This window comes from Pinus tabuliformis, chromosome J (assembly GCF_031772625.1).
Source record: "Pinus tabuliformis cultivar Carrire ecotype Pingquan chromosome J, CPIR1, whole genome shotgun sequence".
In the NCBI taxonomy this organism is placed as follows: Eukaryota; Viridiplantae; Streptophyta; class Pinopsida; order Pinales; family Pinaceae; genus Pinus; species Pinus tabuliformis.
This window is the reverse complement of record NC_142295.1, coordinates 3,688,741-3,709,190: the sequence shown is the minus strand read 5'-3', so window position 1 is coordinate 3,709,190 and position 20,450 is coordinate 3,688,741. Positions and strand designations below refer to the sequence as shown.

The 20,450-nt window shown below is 36.9% G+C and overlaps 1 protein-coding gene across 9 annotated transcripts in view; it reads right to left on the bottom strand.

Annotated features, from left to right (window-relative positions):
* LOC149225130 (nuclear transcription factor Y subunit A-7-like) overlaps positions 1-20,450 on the bottom strand; it is a 167,706-nt gene that overhangs the window by 90,938 nt on the left and 56,318 nt on the right. For 3 of the 9 annotated variants that reach the window (XR_016247636.1, XM_089376934.1, XM_089376930.1), the window contains exon 2: positions 18,058-18,330. The exons of 1 other annotated variant lie outside the window; for it this stretch is intronic. Coding sequence is in view for 5 of the 8 variants with exons in the window: in XM_089376934.1 (XP_089233060.1) it covers positions 18,058-18,082 (25 nt within the window). In the remaining 3 variants the exon portion in view is untranslated. Of the gene's footprint in view, positions 1-12,528; positions 12,566-18,057; positions 18,331-20,450 lie in introns of all 9 variants that reach the window. 5 more of the 9 variants (XM_089376936.1, XM_089376938.1, XM_089376933.1 and 2 more) reach the window with 3 other exon arrangements.

Sequence of the window (20,450 nt, the reverse complement as noted above, 5' to 3'; positions counted from 1 at the left end):
ACTTAGGAGCACCTACCCCCAATGACTTCAGTCCTGTTCAGTTCTGAGGCTCCAACCCAACCTTGGTATGAACTGTTATGTTGCTGTTCTCTACTCACAAGCCTGTTGAGCTTCTGCTATTCTCCTGTTCTCTTGCTTCTCTGGCCTCTCCTTCCTCTTACCTGTTCTTCGGCTTCCTCTCTCACTGATTATACATCCATTAATCACCATCTCACTTTGTTTTTATGTTTTTATGTATTTCAGATGCCTCTGACTCTTCGTTTCCGCTTTCCACCGCCTCTTTGGCTTCCTCCTCGGTCGCTGTCGTTTCCTCTGACTCACTTGATCTTTCAACTTCCCTCCTTGGTCGTTGTGGCTTCCTCTGTGCTGGCTTTCCATTCAACTTCTTGGCTTTACGGTCACTATGTGTTAAAACTGTAACATAGGCCCCTTTTTTTCAATGATAACAGGCATCCACCGAGACTGTTTCGTTTAACGGACATGTTATGCTCCAATCGTAATCTCCATCGCCCTGATACACCCCATGTAACTGACGCTCAACCTTCTAATTCATCAGAACAGTTATCATAGGCCTTTCGGCCCAAAAACCCCGCGCAACCCAAAAAACTTGATTACACAGGAAATATGTGCGAAACAGTCGAAAAGATTGAAGGGGCAGACTTCAAGAAATATTACACCCGCATTTAAACGACATCAAGTCCGCTCCTCCACAACATTATCGCAATTGGCAATCGCAGCTTCCCGGAGTTCTTTATATAGTGACCTCATGACATCGCCGATGGCCGATGGGTCGATCCTCCTGCGGACGCGATATGGCATTAAACAGCAGTTGATATTCTCGTCGGGTCTGCAACCGTTCATCGCAATCGGGGTTTGCCCTTGGCAGAGCTCCAATGCGATATCGCTATCGGCGATCGCAAGTCGCACAAGGTCAGGTCCGATGCGATATCGCTATCGGCGATCGCAAGTCGCATATGGTCAGGGCCTTACACTGTATTACCTCCGCTCCGATTTCCCGATGCGATAATCGCTATCGGCGATCGCAAAGGGGCCGCTTGACACACTGTAACACCCGCTTCCGAAGTGCCGATGCAATGTGCCGAACCCGATAGGATCCCAAATCTCCCATGCATATATTTTCAAGTCCGGTCTCCGCCTGCGATAGTGTAACGGCATATATACGTGAGTTTTGGCCTCCGATAGTGTATTGTCGGGGATGCATAGCTTGCCCGCCGATAGTGTTAAGGCCGCTCCCAATAGTGTTTAAATGCATGCATATATATATATATATATTTTGCCTCCGATAGCTCCTCTTCTTTGGCATATATATATATATATATATATATATATATATATATATATATATATATATATATATATATATGGCTCCTCTGTTTGCTCCTCTTGCTTGGTCTGCTCCTCTTGGCTCCATTTGCTCCTCTAATATTGCCATATTGACATCAATGACAATCTGTGTCCAACAAAACTAAGGCACTAATCCTCTATACTCCATCACTCATTTTTTTTTTAATCCTTAAAATTGTTTTGCTAAGGTTTCCTCTCAAAGACCATCCAATGATCACTTGATTGTGTGTTTGGGAACCTACTTGAGACTTTTTTGGTTGACCTAAATCTACAGATTGAGCCATAGGGACCTTTGAACTCAAATCTTGAAATTACCAAGCCCTAGCAACCCTATTCCAGGTAGAACCCCCCTCGAGCTAGAGGAAAGCTAGCCATAAGCCAAAAGAGGGTTGGTGAGGTGACAGTGCCCCCCCCCCGAGGTGTAGTGTGTTTCGCACTTGAGCTTTTGAACTTTATCTCAAGAAGTGCGAGATGTTGCTATAATAGTCCCCATGTGCATGAATTCAGATACAATAACTTCATCTTCAATTTTGCTTCCATCTACTTCACTAACACCACATGGATGCCCATGCAACAGTCATAATAGTTTAAGGAGGAAAGAATAGCAGATAGAATAATAAATATTGGGAAAAAATCTCACTTTTCAGTACTTTGTATGTCACAGATTATAGACTAATGTTTTGGGCCTTTTGGTTTTCATACTTTAGTGTGTAGATAGCCTATTATGTAAATATTAATATTTTTATCATGTTGGCAGTTGTTGCAATTTACTAGAATATAGACGATTGATGCTTAAATGATTAATTGCTAATGAACTATGGATGTCATTTCTATCTTCATTGATGTGTAAATATGCATGTTTTCATATATTTTGTAACTAATTTGGCATTCCGCATGTTTTCTTTGAACATAAATATGCATGTTTTCATACTCTGCATGGTTTTCTTGAAGCTTGCAAACAAGCCAACATTGCACCAACTATCAAACCTACAAACTACAATCCTCAACACTTGAATCTCACAATCCAAGGAACCCTAGTGCTGGCATCCCACAAACATTAACCCTTGTTACGAGAGTAATACATGATCTTCTACAATTATTCAAATGGATAGCATCACACCAACTATCAAACACTAAGATAAAAACCAATTTATTACAAAGACACCAACCTCCCTTCATATAGACTAAGGTGAGGGAAGCCAACAATAAAACATGGACTAACTCCACAAGCAACTTAAGCTATGCCAACAAACAAAGCCCCAAATGGAGTGCTCCTCAAAGCAAGGTGTCCACATGTCACACCAAAGTTTGCCAAGCTCCAAAGATAGTGTACCCTCCAAGTTGTGTGTTTGCATATCAAGTGCTCCTCCATGATGGTGTGCCCTCCAAGCTATGAATCCACATACTATGTGTGCCTCCTCCAAGTTGGTGCACCCTCTAATTAGTAGCTCCTCAATGCAAGCGTTCCTCCTCAAACTGTGTAAGGTGGTTCTATACTCCTAGGGCGAAGCTCCCAACCTCCAAGTGCCTAACACCCTCCTCCAAAGTGGTTAATCCACACCAACCAAGGGCTCATCCACCTTAAACAGGTGAACCCTTATAGAAGATTTCAAATACACAACATGTGCCAACTACCAAATCTAGAAGTGTGCTTCCATAGTACTAAACCCAAGGCAAGCACGCACAATCTAACCTCTCCACACGTAAGACAAAAAGTAAACTAGGAGACTAAGAGGCCACAAGTCATTCACATCCCATGAAGCACTCTCCTAGCTAGCTGAAAACACTTTCAAAGAAACCAAAAGCTAACAAGAATGTGGAGGATGAATAAAGACTCCATGGTAATAAATAGGATCACAATCAAATACAAGTTCCTAATACCAAGAATGCATTATTTGACGGACAATTTGAGTGGTGCCAATTGTTTTCCAAGGCTAACCTAAAGAGTAGCTATCTCCACATTTGGATCAGAGAAGGGGACAAATGGAACACTGCATTCAAGACCAAGGATGGATTGTATGAGTGGTTGGTCATGCCATTTCGATTGACCTATGCATCTTGTAACTCTTTGATATTAATGATAGATTTTGAGTCCCTACATTAGCAATTTTGTGGTGGTCTTCTATATGATATTTGATCTTCTATAAGCCCATGGAATTTCATGATGAATTTCAGCAATGTATGGACACCAGCCATAAATATGTATGAAACTCTCCACACTCCAATGGATTAGAGCAATGCAATGAAGTTATGAAGAGTTTAAGAAAAGAACAAAGGCCCTCATTGTTGGAGTTGTCACATTTCAACAAATAGTTTCCATTGGATTGTGATGCAAAGCGGTAGCTTTTGGCACAATTTTAAGTCAAGAGAACAAGTTGATAGCATGCTTTTACAAGAAGCTGAATGAGGCAATGAGCAAGTCTTTGGATATGATTTCAAGATCTATCTACCACTTCAATCATTGAAACATCAAAGGCACAATTTGTTACCAAAGGAGGTTGGTGTTGTATATGGATCATCTAGTGTTGATGTCTATTAGTGTATAGGCGAAGTTAAACCAACAACATATCAAGTAGGTAGAATTTATGTTGAGTTATAGCTTCATGGTCCAGCATAAAGCGACATTAGAGAACAAAGTGGGAGACATGTTCAATAGGAAAGCACTAATGTTTGCAACCATGAAGAATGAGATAGTGAGATTTGAATAGATCAAGGAGTGAATGATGGTGACAAAGATATTGTGCAGAGTGCATAAATGTGTAAAAGATTAAGACTTAGTATTGCATGATAGAGCAATGAAAGTGAATTACTTTGAGCAAGATAGATATTTATTTAAGGGCAAACACTTAAGTATTCTTAAAGATTTGATGATGGATAATTAAATCACATAACAACGGATTAGGAAAAAGTTAGAAACCTTATAAGTGATGGCATTCCTTCTGCAAATTCGGTTTTCGTCTGCAAGTAGCTATGAGATCTCACATATCAGGGATTTGGGTATTGCTTTCGTAGCCAAGGGAAGATCCGTACTACAGTTTAAAGATAATGGGTATGGATTTGCCCAAGAAATGTCTAGATGGCAGATCGTGGAGCTTTGGGGAGTTGTTTGGTCGCTGAACTCCCCATGCCTCTATATCTCTGCTACAACCCTAGTCGGTGAGGTGACAAGTTTAGTGAAAATGTTCATACACATTTTGCTTGAACTTATTTTCATTCTATCAGGGGCTAATGTGGCAGGTGTCCTTTTCCATGGATGGGGATTGCTCTTTGTCGAACTGGGCTAGCTAGACATTCCTCATGATTCGGAAGCCATAATCACTTAGTAACTTTGTTCTACGAAAGCAGAGTAGGCTGCAACTATCTTATCCTTTAGGCCCTTTTAGGATGCATTCACAAATCTCTACACTTACAATCTCAATAGTCTCCCGAATGGTGCAAATTTAACAGAAAAGCCTCATTGTGCTCATTGTCATTAGATAGATGGACGAAGGGGCAAGGCCTTAAATGGGAGTTCTTCTCTTTTTTGGATCAGGGATTTAAATTCAATGGCAAATCTGAAGCAAGAAATTGAGAACTGCATGGGTTATCCTGCAATTATACAACGCCTGTTCTTCAAAGTCAAGCAGCTCCAAGACCCATTTCAACTACAAAACTAATGTATTTGAAGAAAATCCACTATAATTCTAAATCTAAGGTTGTGTAGGCGTGCCCAGGGAACCAAAAACCTAGGTGGATCTTGTTAGGAAATCGAAAAGGCGGAAAGATTTTCTCTTGTTGATAATTACTTGTGATTTCCTTATGTTCTTATTATTTTTCTTATGTTTTTTTTTATCTTAGTTCATAAAGCAATTACCAAACCAAAACATGAAGAATTTCGGCCCCCAGCAGCAATCCAAAGCTTTGCACGCGTGAGATAAGAGAGAGAACTATCGGCTTCTTGATCAAGATAATGACCTCCTCCTTTGCTAGATTCTTCCTTCTTGTCCCTTGAATTTCGCTCCTTTTTCTGGCCCAGAAGTTGTAGTACGAACTTGATGAGTGAGAGTGACAAATAAGGTCAAGTTGTTGTCTTTACATAGTGATTTTGCCCCTCAGTTTAGTCTGACTTGTCCAGTTTGAGGCCAACTTGTTGGACGAGGCCTATTTCACCTATTTTACAATAAAATAATTTTCTTTCTTGACAAATAAATCCTAAGAAGGGTTCTTTACATTATGACATGGACAACGACCCTAGAAGTCTTCAATGAAGACTTGGACCTAAAAACAATTGACCCAAGCATGAAACCCATGCTTTAATTAGTCAATTTATTTAATAATAAAATTTATTTTTCTTTCTTTCAATAAATATAGTCAAATACAATTATGAAGACCGACTCTAGTTACATTCTTCAACAGATCTATCTCCTAGAAGGATTTGGTGCAAGGGAAGGGCTCAAATCCTCTAGATCCACCACGATACAACCCAGGTCCTTACATTGTAGAACAAATGAAACAAGTCCCTGCCATGAAGGTTGATCTTCCGGAGGTAAACCATATTTTTTCTACACTCCAATCTAGGGTTGTGATTTGAAAATTCAACAGCTTCTGGCCTAAATCTGATGCATTACATCAATGGGTATTCTCAACCTAGACCCCAAACTGTGATATTTACTTATGCTCCAAAGGTTTTTTTATTGTTCAATTTGATACTCAGGAAGAATAGGAGAAAGTTTTGAATGATGGGCCATGGTTTTGGGGAAGAGTTAGGCTCTTAATTGCCCCTTGATTCCCTGATTTTGATGCCACGACAATGGCGGTATCAACTATGTCAGTACGGGTGAGATTACGAAACCTCCCTCTTCCTTTCTGGCACCTCAAGGTTCTAAAGGAAATTGGGAATACTTTGGGATCTTTCAAAAAGGTGGACCTCGAAAAAACAGAGAAGGGCTTATTCACCTTCACCAGAATGTGTAGAAATAGACCTCAGTATAGGTCTTCTAGATTGCATTCAGCTGAAACATAAAAATGTTTAGTGGACCCAAGTGTTGGACTATGAAAATATGGCATTTAGATATTGAATTTGCTACCAAACAGGACACTTGCAAAACACATGTCCACAAGCAAAAAAACTAACTAAAAGGAAAAAGGAGTAGGTCCGCAAAGCAAAAGGATGGCAGCCTTTTGATCCCTACCTCTCAAAGGAGGAAGAAGAGGAAGCCACAGAAAATCCTACAAACCAAGCAAAAGGAGGTGCATTAGATCAGAATGGCAAAGCAACCCATATGCAGAAGGGCACCAAATCATAAGAACTCCAAGCATCAAAACAAAAAAAAGAGGAGGCACACAATGAAAATGGGACAGGGGGTATAAAGAGAGCACATGTTTTTGAGAGCTCTAACTCAAACAAAGAAAACCCACCGCAGACATTAGGAAAGGAATTGGCAATGGTTCCAGTAGATCCCAACCCAGGGGGTTGGCAAAAGGTCGGAAAAAGAAAGGAAAAATGGAGAAGTTAAGCGATTATTATCACACTTAACTTCGGCATTTATTATGTATTTTTTGTGTTTTCCCTTCTCATTGCTCTAAAGCCAAGAGGCTTTTCTTACCGAATGCTTTCAGCACATACAAAATGTAATTTTGTTCCTCATCTCAAGTTGAATAAAATTACGGTCTTTTTCATTGGAAATTATTAAAAAAAAACAGATTAAGAAAAAGTTTTGGGTGTTAAGATAGGTGTGGTTGAAGGAGAAATAACAATGTTGAGATTAACAAAAGTTGGGGAGAGAATCAAAAGAAATCAACATAAATCCTAATTTTGCAATAAAAAAACAACAAACCAGCACTAGGTCAACACAATACTTGAGAGAGAGAACCCAAGAAACAATGCACTAAAGAGAGAAAGAAACCCAAGCACAAAAGAGAGTACAACATTTGACGATGCCGTTAACCAAATCACTTTAATTACAATGAAAATGAATCAATAATAATGATAAATAGAAATGTGAGTGGGTATATAAATACCCAACTGAAAGGGAGGGTGCTTCCCCAATAGTGGTTTTGTGGCCCACATGTATACTAAAAATACAAGGTTGGGCATGGGAAAAAGTGAATATTACATTATTTCAACAAATCCTAGCAAAGTATGAGGAAGAAAGGGAGCAAATTTTTGAAGAGATGTAAGACATATAAGATCAACAAGGTATGAATATGGGATTGTATACATTGTTGTCAATGTCAAAGTTACATTGGAAGGATATTTGGATGCTGGCTTTAGTACTTGGATGCCTGGGACGTAGTGTGGATTTGATGCAATGTTTGTTGTCATTATAATTTTGAAGATGGCAAACTTCTTACCTTGCAAGAGGACAAGTAATGCAAGTTACTATGTAGAATTATTCTTGGTGCAAAGCCAGTCAATTTTGAAGATGGCAAACTTCCTACCTTGCAAGAGGACAAGTGATGCAAGTTACTACGTTGAATTATTCTTGGTGACGATGTGTGAATCCATGGATTTCCAAAGACAGTCACCTCAGAAAAGTACACATTCTTGGGTCTTTTCTGGCAAACATTGTGTCAAATAAATGAGAACAAAACTGCAGTTTAGTTCAACATATATCATCCTCGAACAAATGGAAAAATGAGGTTGTTGGACCTAAAGTCAAGAAAATATGCTCAGAATGTTTAGTTGGAGATAAAACAAAGAAATGGGATACAATATGCATAGGCAAAGTTCTTATATTACAATTCATTGAATAAATACACTGGATTTACTCCAATCAAGATAGTGTATGTGTGGAATCCTAGAGGTGTGATGAACATAGTAGATCTTTGAATAGAGATGAGGAAAAGCAATGATACAAGGGAATTAGCAAAGTAGATGGAGCAAATATATGTGTAGATCTAAGAAAAATAGGAAAATAACATGGAGAGCTCAGATGAACAACAACAATTCAAGTGATTTGAAGTTAAATAGCAAATAATATTGCAGTTGAGGAAGGAGAACTAGCCCAAAGGCACATACAATAAGGTAAACCTAGTGAAGATAGGGCCATGCAAAATTTGTGGGTAACTTCAAAGACAATGTTGTTCAAATTTGATGACTAAAAAAAGATTCCAACATTCCCAACCCGGTATTAATTTCACCTTATCACTCCCATTCAGTTAAATTCCCTTTCTCATAAACATAAATTCAACATATAGAATTCTAGAAATGAAATTTTCAGATTAAAACACATGGGACTGTTAACACATGCTGAAAATAAATATGGACATAACCAGACCAGCAACACACATAAAAATAGACACAAATTTTTGGTCAACTTAGACCCAGGCAAAACACCTTCAATCTTCTCTAGGAAAACCTGTTAGAGAGCTCTTCAAAATTATTTATCTTTCAAGTTCACGAAAAACACATTTGCAGACAAAACAAAACAACAAAATACAACTTATCTCTTCAGCCCAAAACTCTTTGAAAACTATGCCCACTTTGCCTCGATTTTTGTGCCCACTTGAAGTTGAAAATATGTACTGTACGGATACGACTGTACGAACTATATCATACGGACTATATGGATTCCTGTACCGTTGTACTGACAGTACAAATTTTTTTCAAAAAAAAAGTCAAAAACTTCTCTCGAACAACGTGCAACTTACAGCATTCAATGTTGTTCGTACTGTACCATCTGTTGTCTTCTAAACCTTGATTTCCATGCCCCAACTTTGCCCAGAAATCACTCCTTCAGCTTGCTGCAACAAATTTCTCCTTCAGAACTTTTCTCTAGCTCTCAGCCTCCTTTATCCAATTTGCTCATGAAGAATGAATGCAATGTCTCTTTTCTTTTCCCCCTTTTGTTTCCCTAAATGACTTTTGGGCAACCCTAAGATCTAATGGCTCAAATTCATTTAGATCAAGGGATGAGAATAAATGAGCATTTAATTCTCACTTTCTGTTTTTTAACTCACCCATTAAATAAAGTACCCACACTGTACTTTATGTCTAAAGTCACTTTTCACTTTATAATTTAACATTGGATTTTCCTCTTATAAAGTCACTTTCACTTTATAAAGTCACACTTAGGAAAATAATTATTTTGGACACTTTTCCCTAGGTAGAGACTAACCCATGGGAAACCACTTGTCCAAGGTACATTAAAACTCAACAAATGCATACAACATACCAAAGAAGTTTGACATTATGACAGTGCGTCAATTTCCAATGCGACAAACTTGTATTATTCATACAAGGAAGGAAACTATCACAAAGGAAGTAAAATAGAGTGTTCCAACGGATTGGATGAAATAGATGTCAAGAAAGACATCAAAAGTGATAGAGAGAAAATTATAAGAGAACGCAATTCAAACTTCAAAGTAGAAATGCAAAATGGTACTTGGTTAAGTAGAAGCATACATCATATGAGGGTAGCAGGTGGATTTTAGAGATGGAGTATCAAAAATTGAGCAAGGATGAAGTTTTTTCTTAAAATGGGGAGTTGATGCAAAAGCATCCAGACTCTAGAGAGATATTAAGTCAAAGCATGAAAAGCAAACACCAAGAAGGAAAAAGACGAAGGCACAAAGAAAACACAAAGCTAATTCAAGAAGAGATAGTGTGGCCATGTCAAGAGGAGCCATGCACAATTTGAAGAGTGCAAAGTTTTTGCACAATTTATGGAAGAAAGCATACAAGAAGGACAATGTGCAATTTGAGAGCATAGACTTAGTGAAAATTTTCAACCCAAAGGAGAAAAATGCACTAAAGATTTGGACCAAACAAAATCAAAGGACAAGTGAACAAGAAGTAAGCACACTTAGATATAAGTCAAATAGATCAAGTACAAAAGAAATCAAATAGAATGAACTGGGGATGAAAACAAAATTGAAGGGAATGGCACAAGAGAAAACAATGCAAAAGAAAGAAGAATTGACACACACAAAAGGAAATAGTGTGGAAGGAAGATGAATCTACATGAATATATGTTGATGATACTGACAAGCAATTAGTATGTTGGGAGATGATAGGTTATAAAAATTAATAGTTGAGTAGGCATATAGAAGAGAAGTAACAAAGTAAGCATAAATGCGAGAGACAAAGGGAGAGAGAGAGAGGGATTGTAAATTGCAATTTCTGCTTTATTGTGCCATATTAATTAAAATCATATTTTTCCCTTGAGATTATGTGCTAGTCATGCATGCAATTATGTTCAGCTTGTTGTAAAAATGGATAGTGACAATTATTACTCTTATTTTCCTCAAACCTTGATATTTGCTTGTGAATCTTATTTATCTTCTTTATGTTCTTTATATTTTTTCATCAAACAATATCAAGAACAGTAATAGCAACAATAGAGGAAACCTATATTAGGCTCTTAGCCAAGGAAAAACCCCTCCAAGGGGAAAACCGGGAAAATCTTCTCTTCTTAGAATCTGCTTCAAATGAGATACAAAGATACAAACCTTAGACTAAGTCCTTCTCCTAGTACCAAGTCAACCCTTCTTCAAGTCCTTCCTCGATTTTGCATCAACCAGCTTCAATACTGCAACTTCGACCTACCAGCTTCAGTACTGCAACTCGTCCTACAACTTCAACCTTGCAATTTCGGCCTTGCAGCTTTTCTAGAAACCCTAATCCAGCCTCCTCCTAAGACCTTCCTAGAGCAAGACAGCTCTCCCAAGGTCAATGAGGTCAATATAGGGTTTTCTCCCTTCGAGCTATAAGATTCTCTACTTCGTCCTATGTAACTCAAACTTGAAATTTCGGCCTCCTTCTGCAGCACTAGAAACCCTATCTTTGCACATGTGAGAGAGATAGAGCCCAGGAACAAGAAATTTCGTCCTTCTTCCTTCTCCTAGATCTTCACTCTCCTTCTTCCTGCTTCCTAGCCTCAAATCGAACTCTTTCTTGATAGATCAAACTTGTGAAGTGACTATATATCAAATGAGGTTGAACTACTCCTCTATATAGCCTTCTCAAGCGGTCGAATTCCCTCCTTTTGGCCAACTTGATGCTGCCAAAGCCAACTTGTACTTTTGGAGTTTCCGAGCCTTTCTAGACTCGAAAATAATTCTTTTTACAATTACATTTTGCTCGGAAGGATCTTATAAACATGATGTTGACTCCTTTGACTCATGACAATAAATCCTAAGACCTAACAAACCCCAGAACCAGGAAGAACGTGCTTTTACCTAGAAGACTGTCAATAATGAGCATGAAACCCATGCTTTAATAATAATAACTTTTTCTTTTTTTTTGTTATTTTTTACATAGGATACATATTGAAATGAGTACAACAACAATTATGAAGATTGAAACTAGCTACATCTCAACACAACTAGCATCATATGTGTGACCATCTAATTTAAGTTTGGTGTGTAGATAAGTTGGTGAGATTGGTAACATTATGCCAAGCCTACTTCAACTTTTGTTTCTATGAAACGTAACTTGCATCCCATGTGAAATGTAACTTCCATACCATGTGGATCAGTAACTCTCATTGTGTTTTTCCCTCAAAAGATTCATAACTCCAAAGTATAAATGAGATATGCATCATGAACATCATCTTTGTGAAGGCCTACCCATCCTATTAGTGTTTGCAACCTTCCAATCCCAACTATTCCCTTCCTTTGCATTCTCATCCAAGCCCGAGTTAACAAAATACATAGTGTTTATTGAGCAAGTTATGGTCTCTCTGGGTTGAAACCTAGGATTTTTGTTAGTTATCCTCACCTTGCTCTCTCTCTTGTCAATGTCATATTTACCTTTTTGTGGTCATAGCAATGCCTCAATATGTAATTGGATAAATACCTTGCAAACCGTTTACCTAAATTAGAATTATACCTATCGGTGAGTCACAAGTGAGAAATAAGATTACTATTTCAAGAGATGACAAATTTAAATTAACTGTACTAGTGCTCTATCTTTCAATATTGATCCTTGGCTAAGTTGTCAATGTGGATATTTCTTATTCATCTAGAGAATTTCCAAAGGAAATGTCAAACCATAACAAAACATGAAAAAGCCGTAACCTCCACATCCAATATCCATTTGGAAGCCACAACTACTCAAAGATATGCCATAAATAATATCTAACAATTTACGTTTCTAAATATGCCCATGCAGTTCAAGAGTTACATAAATACACCAACTTATAAACCCTTAATTACTTGGGAAAATCTTTCATCGATTACCTGAAAAAATACACTTAAGACTTCCACAAAAGCATTCCTGGAAGTATTGAACAAAATGCAAAATGTTAAAAACTATCACAAAAGACCCCTAAAAATCTACCTAGTCTTTTGTTGATAAAAACATGCAATTCTATCCAAAACTTTAACAGGAAAGACCCCAAAAATATGCCAAGAAGAATGTTAAATTTTGCCAACAATACTGCTAGAAATTTATTTCTGTTTCAATGCTGCCAAAGTTGTGTGTTAAAATTAGAACTGCCAAACCCCTAAGTGATTCAAAGGTACAACTTAAAAAACAAATTCATGAGACTAGCGTTCATATCGACGGTATAAATAATCTCTATACACTTGTATTCCTATTTCAAATTTGTTTCCATGAATTCAATCAGTGCCTTAAATAACCCAGCTTATAAATCCTATATTCCTTGGGAAAATCCTCTTTGGCACTGATAAAATACACTTGAGAACTCAAGAAAAGTATTCTTTAAGTATCAAAAATAATGCAAAAAACTGTAACAAAAGACCCCTAAAAATCTACCCTTCTTATCGATAAAAAGCTGGAATTCAATCCAATTCTTTAATGGGAAAGACCACAAAAATATTCCAAGACAAACATTAAAATTTGCCAATAAAACAACTAGAAATTTGTTTTGTTTAAAATCATCCAGAAATATTGGAGAATTGTCAAAACCCTTGGTCACTCAACAATACAGCTTGTCAAAAAATTCATGAGACAAGCTCCAACTTCAAACATATGTTATCGATTTGAAAGCTCTGCCTACTCAAATCGATGATATAAAAAATCTCTTCATATCTTGCATTCCTAATTGGGTCCATGCAATTCAATACTTGAATAAATAAACCAACTTATAAACCCTAAATTGCTTACGAAGAATCTTCCTTTGATTACCTTGGAAAAAATATGTTCAAAAAACAAGGAATATCCACATTGTTAGAACACCTTTATACAAACACTCTGACTTCTTCCAAAATAGCCTTCTTAGAACCATTGGAAACAGTACCAAAAAACTATCACACAAGAACCTTAAAAATCCACCCAATCCTTCGGTTGAATAAAAGATACAATTCCACCCAGAGATTTAATGGGAAAGGTCCCAAAAAAATGGCAAGAAGAATGTTAAAATTTGCCCAAAAAAAATTAGAAAGATGTTTTTGTTTCAATGCTCCGATGGGTAAAAATTAAAGTTGTTCAAACCCCTCATCCATTCAATTAGACATCGTACAACTTAATCAATGAATTCACGAGACAAGCATTCAACATGAAAAAGTTGTAACTTCCACATATGGTTATCATTTGGAATCTAAACCTACTCAAATTGATGGTATAAATAGTCTCTACACAATTTGTATTCCTAATTGTGTCCATGCCAATAGTTACATCAATAAGCAATTTATAAACCCTGAATTGATTAAGAAAATATTTCTTTGATTACTTGAAAAATCACACTTTCAAAAAAGCATTCTTGAAGCAATTGTAAACAATATAAATATGTATAATTCTACCCAGTTTTCAATGTAAAAAACACAATTCTATCTAATAGTTTACTTGGAAAGACCCAAAAACATAGCAAGAAGATGTTGAAATTTGCCAACAAAAACAACAAAATTTGCTTCCATTTCAATACTCCAAACCTTTTGGGTGAAAATTGGAACCATCAAACCTCTCAATCATTCAATGATATAACTTGTTCAACAAAGTCATCAGACTACCATAAAAATCTTTAACACTATGGTCTAGAATTTCTCCCCAAGTATAAAAAGTGAATTACAACCAAATCATAAAGCATATAACGATAGACAGTGAGAACCATGCCCAAGGGATTAGCTCAATCTATTGTCACAAGGGCCCAATTTGAATACCCCTGGGTGAGGCACAATAGCCTACACCGATGGATTTACTAGGGATGTCATCCACAAATGTGGGGAGCATCCCTTGGGCTTCCCCACCAGGTTTTCCTTTGGGAAAAATAAAATAAAAATAGATAGCGAGAACCAAATAATTATAGTGAAAATAATCAAAACCACTAAAAATACACCCAACTCTTGATTCCACATACCAATCTAGAAATATCACTTCTAAGCATTAAGGCATAGATGTCAAAAAATATTAATTCCCTAATGGTATAAAATCCCATGGAAAAATTAAGTGGAAGAGAATTGCTCCATAAAAGAATTTCATTATTTACAGACTCATGGAGACACACCTTGAAAACATAATCCCAAAGCTCATAGAACTGTGACATGAAGAAGGATTTGAATTCACATCAAGCATGGTACTCTCAACATAATTTTTATTGTAGTCAATATTCCAGCATATGGAGTCATACTATAGCAACACTTAAAGCTCTAGATGAGCATTCCGCACAAATTTCTATCCTACAAATCCCAAATAATCTATTAAGAGGAGAAGGGAGCCTAAAATAAGGAGAAAAACTCCTCATCTCTTCCCTAGGCCTATAAGAAAATTTATATGCATTTCACTAGAATAACAACAAATTAGCATAAAATTTCAAGCTCGTCAATTAAGAATAATGGAGAGCTCAGAAGAGTGAGAACGAGGAAGAAGACTTCTAGACTGAGCATGGAAAATTATCAATGGTGGTAGGCTGATAAAAGTTGGAAGTATATAGAGACTTATTCTCTCATCAATCAAGATGGGATGGTCACAGTCCCATAAAGCGGAATGCATGGCATTATCACACCTTACTTTGTCATTAAAATGGTTCAGAACAGACTCTTGTTCTCGAATCATGAAGTTAGCATCCACATGCCCAACTTGGGTTTCCTAAAATGCAGGCTTCAAATTTGCATCAAAAACCTTTTTCTAGCTGCCACCTTTATGTCTTAAGCTCTCTAAATCTTGAATAATTACAGTGACTCATCTTCAATTTAGTGGATGATGAATTTAAGCTTTATATGTACAAGACTCTATACTATAGGGAAAAAAAGCTAAACAATATAAGCTATTTACACAAGACATGAGTGCATTTCATAATTGATGAGACATTCCAATTGGCATAGAATTGACATGGTTCTCATGAAATTTTCTTCAACTATAATATGTGCTACAAGCTTGTCCATAATATGTACAATATAGAGGCATCATAATGAAGGGAGAAGCTATTATGGGGACCCTAAGGCTTTAGAAGGCCTTCTGGTCGTATGGATACCATTGTAGGCTTTGGCAAGAAATAGGTAAGTCTTTGTCTTGCCTATGAGTATCTGCTCATGAGATCTGACACCTAGTGCTTTTGAGGTCTGTTTAAGACATCCTACAATTTCTTCTCCTATTTTAAATCATGTTAGCAATTGGATCTTACGGTTTCATCAAGCAACCTTGCTGCAATACATATAGCAAGTGATCATATCCACCTTTTGCCAGTAGGTTTTGTAGCAAGCTTTCACTATTTGACAAGAGCAACGAATTTGTTAACATTTGGCTCAATCTAGGGGTCAAAAACTTTGGCTTATAATTCATAATTGTATATGTAATGTTTGCATAGAAAAGGGTGATTTAGTTCACCAATCTATAGTTTTTATCAGCATAGGTTTATCCTTGCAATGTATAAGCTTGAAGAGCCCTATCTATATAACCATGCTAGCTATCCCACTTAAAATTAGTTTGTCCTTGTTATAAGGTTCAACAGGTTGGTTAGGCAAAACTTGGAAGATTTTGGCTAAAATTCTGTTTGCCATGACCATGCCTACAGATTTAGTTAAATTCAAACTTTTCTTGCCCTCCATGACCTGTAGAGAGGCTAGGGTTTATACATTGGCACTGCTAACATGGTGTTGTGCAAACTGGACAGATACAGACACAGACAGCCACTTTTTTACAATTCTTCCAAGATACATTTAAGACCAACCAAAAAGAGTCCTTTCCTGCATGCCTCTTCTTAAAGAATGCTTCAAAGTCCCAAACTAAGATGATTACATATAAATTTTGTTATTATATCCTCGTAAACCCTTCAATACCAGTAAAACATAAACCCTTAGACAATAACCAAGTTCACCTACAGGCGATATGACAAGTCACAAATAACCATGCCCACTAATATATTAGAAATTTGAGCACAAGACCTTTTTACTACACCAAATCCCAAGATATCCAGTGTGAAATGCCTTGTCGACTGTTGGCCATCCAATCTAATCTACATGGATGATTGGTTATGAATGAGAAATAAGTTTGGAAGTTTATACTAGTATTAAAAAAATGCATTGTTTTCCCCAATTAATTTGAAAAATTAGTATTTTTTAACCAACCATCTTGTTTTAACAAACACGCCAAAAGAAAGTCTTTAAACACATTTTTTTCCACTAATCTTTACCTACATAGAATCAGCCTCCTTAATGGTTCCAACTTTACAGGCAGAGACCTATGAGTTTCCACCTCTGGAGGATCTGACTCCTGCCATTGGTCGTTTACCACAATTTAGGCCACAGTCCATTTTGACTGGTATGGGCCTATTTATTCATACACATGGGTTGCACATCTGCATTTAGGTTTAAAGTTAAAACAGTTCTTTTAATGCTTGCCAATGTGCTAAGCTGAAGACAGTTGTACTCTGATGTCAGAAACAAGCCATACAAGAAATGTCCATGTGATAGTTTGACATGGAGATGAACTCTGAAAAAAGCAATGCATTTGCAGGTCATCCAAAATAACAGATCAGTAAACCCTGAAGCCCATTTAATCCATTAGGTTATGCAATACATTTGCAGATCATCCAAAATAACAGATCAGTAAACCCTGAAGCCCATTTAATCCATTAGGTTATCTCATCTGGTGTATGGCTTATGCATGTAAAGAAACTCTGTTAAAACATGGCCACAAGGAAAAAGCATGCATAAATCAGCACAGGTCAGCAGTTTTCACAGGGGAGGAAGTCCATTCTAGTTTTGTTACTATTGTATAGGAATACAAGAAGGAGATGTAATTGTTTTGTCCCATAGACCAATTAGCCTCAGACGATTAACAAATTTATATTCTATTCCAGCCAAACAGGAAAATTCTACTGACTTCTTTGTGGCAAGTTGCATTATCTCTCCATTAGGACTAAATAGCCTCTATCATCCATGAAGAAGAATTCCACAAAGGTCATTTACATTAAAAGATAAATCAATGTCAAACTTGTCAATTGGGTTTATCTTGGGTGGTTGGGAGGAATGATAGGGATCATCACCACCCAGGTTCAATTCCTTCAAGTGACATGATGAGCTTTGATGTAATGGCTTTGATCCTTGTTGTTGAGAATGAATAGTTCCTTGAGAACGAGAAAATGTATGTTTCTCATATGGAATATAAAGGTATTTTCCATGTGAAAAATAAATAAATCAATGTAAAACTTCTATTCTTGTTGCATCTAAAGTATTATGTTCCACTTCACTAATTATAAGTGAAGTTCACAATAATATGCACAAATGCATAGAACAACCATTTTATAGAACTAACACTATAAAACAAGATAAAGCTTAAAAAATAAGAAATCCGGAATAGTTCCAACATACCAGTATGTGTAGGCGTGTTCTCCATTGTTTTAAAAACTTGTTTGTACACGCCTTTTTCTTCAGAGAATATAAAGTTGATTACTCAGATTTTAAAAGCACTGGAAAGTCACCAAATGTTCTCCAGCTTTCAGGAGAGCGAACCCAAAAGAACTCAGACTATTTCCTCTCATCCATGCTCCACTATACACATGTGACAGTCACTGCCAACAGCTATGAAGCTACAAAATCATGATCAGAAAGCTGTGTCTCAAGTAGTGACCTCAAAAAACTTTCCTGCAGTGTTATTCAAATTTAGACACTACTGATCAAATGTGCCAGGCCCACAAAATCTTCATCAGCAAAGAAAAACTCCAAATGAATAAAATGTGCGACTTCGTTCTCTTTTATCATTGTCGAATCTTTCATGTTCCATAAGTTACTTCTATTCCTCAATCCTTGATGTTTCCCATAGTTATTTTTGTTTCATAATTTTAGAATCCTTGATGTTTTGGCACTATTCTTCAAATGGAAAACAAAGCATCTAAAATCAAAGAGCTAAAAATAACCCTATTTTCTCCATGCACAAGCAGATCAAGATGCACAGCAAATCTAACAGCCCAAAAATTTTCAAAAGGAAAAATGTCCTTAACATAAGCCTTGCACATTAATTTGCAAGATTGCTTTGACTAGTAAATGTTCACATAGACATACATGTCATCTAATAGACACTGGAACACAAGAAATAAATAAATGCTACTTTGCAAATTTTAAGACTTGATTGAAGAGTACCACCTCCTTGTGGATCAAAGGTAGTACAAATAATACCCTCCTATTTTCCTTTTCTTAGTAATGACATGCAACAAACAAAACTTATGTGTCTCCCTGGAAGTAAATACTAAAGCCACTGCAATTCACTCCACATCGACAATTGAAAAAGTAAACTTGAGACATTTGAAGTAAAACAGGTATAGTTCACAGTTTTGTTCATTTCAATTGAAAAATGTTAGCTCTCATTTTTGCAGCATTACCCTTAATAATGATCACTGAAACTTCTCAACTGGACTGCACTATAGGAACCCCATTCCCTCCATTAACTGATCCATACTTATTAATAATTTAGAGAGAAATCCCATTGTGGAAATTAAACAATAATTTACAGAGAAATCCCACTGTGGAAATTAACAAAATTCTAGTATTGACTGTTACCCCTCATGTTAGCAGGGGTACATATATTTTTTTCAGTACATTTCACATCATTGTAAGGCCAAGGTCACAATTTAAAGCCTTGCAACACCCATGTGAAGTCCTGTATTAGCTGTCCTAGACCTTATATTTGGTGGAACCATTGCCAGTCCCTTTGGGTTCATCTGTAGCTCCTCTCTTCCTGGATAGGATTGGAGGGCCTTGGATGGGTTTCCTTGAGGACTCATGGTTTTAGAGGAGCTTGCTTTTGTAGGGCTGATCACTAGTGTAGGGGCCAGTCCAGCCCATGCCAGGAGCACCTATGACTTATCACATGGTTATGAATGTATTGAATCTGTATGTGGTTTTGACCTTGGTGCAATAACCCTCAGATGATTCTCAACATGGAAGTCTCAAAGTAATCAACTTTTCATGCTTCCCAAGGTAGCTTGCAATTCCTGATGCAAGTAGTCCCAGAAGTCAAAAAACCAACTTGGTCCTACTTTGTTCAGTTTGATGAGAGAATGGCATCCCAAGTGGAATTTTTCCAATCAATGGCCAAGTTATGGCTGGTCAACGTTGGTCAACATGTACTATAGGTCAAATGTATGGCCGGCTTTCCTTCATTTGTATTTGTTGGCTGTTGGAGAAGTAAGGAAGAGGGCATGTGGTAACCACATTAGTGATTGTCGAGATAGCTAAACAACCATCATCATCACCATCAAGGATCTTTTGGCAGAACAAAGGTTCAATTTCATTTGCCAACTGGTGTTGAATCTTCCATTCACTGGTATGTATTTAAATCCCACCATGTTGATGTATTTTTCATAGATTCATGCATGTTTGCTTGCCTCTTTGTTTGACTACATTTTGCTTCTGTTCCTTGTCATTTTGCCATTAGTTTCATGCCTATAAAACAATGTAAGGGTTTTTTATAATGGGACAGCAAGCTTGATTTTAGTTTTTTATACACCCTCTTATTGTCATTTTTCATTGCTAATAATCTAATCTAACTTTCCTGAGGTTTGATTTTTAAATGAATAGGTTGTTATGCTTTTCTAGTGGGAGTTTAATGCCAATTTCTTGTGTTTTGGTGCCTTAGGTCTGAATCATGAAGCTGTCCATTTCCATTTCCATTTCCATTATTGTTATTGGCCTGTCCATTTCCATTGAAATATGCCAAAAGTGTTGGGCCCATTTTGGCAGTATTAGGAACTTGAAGATGGGACATA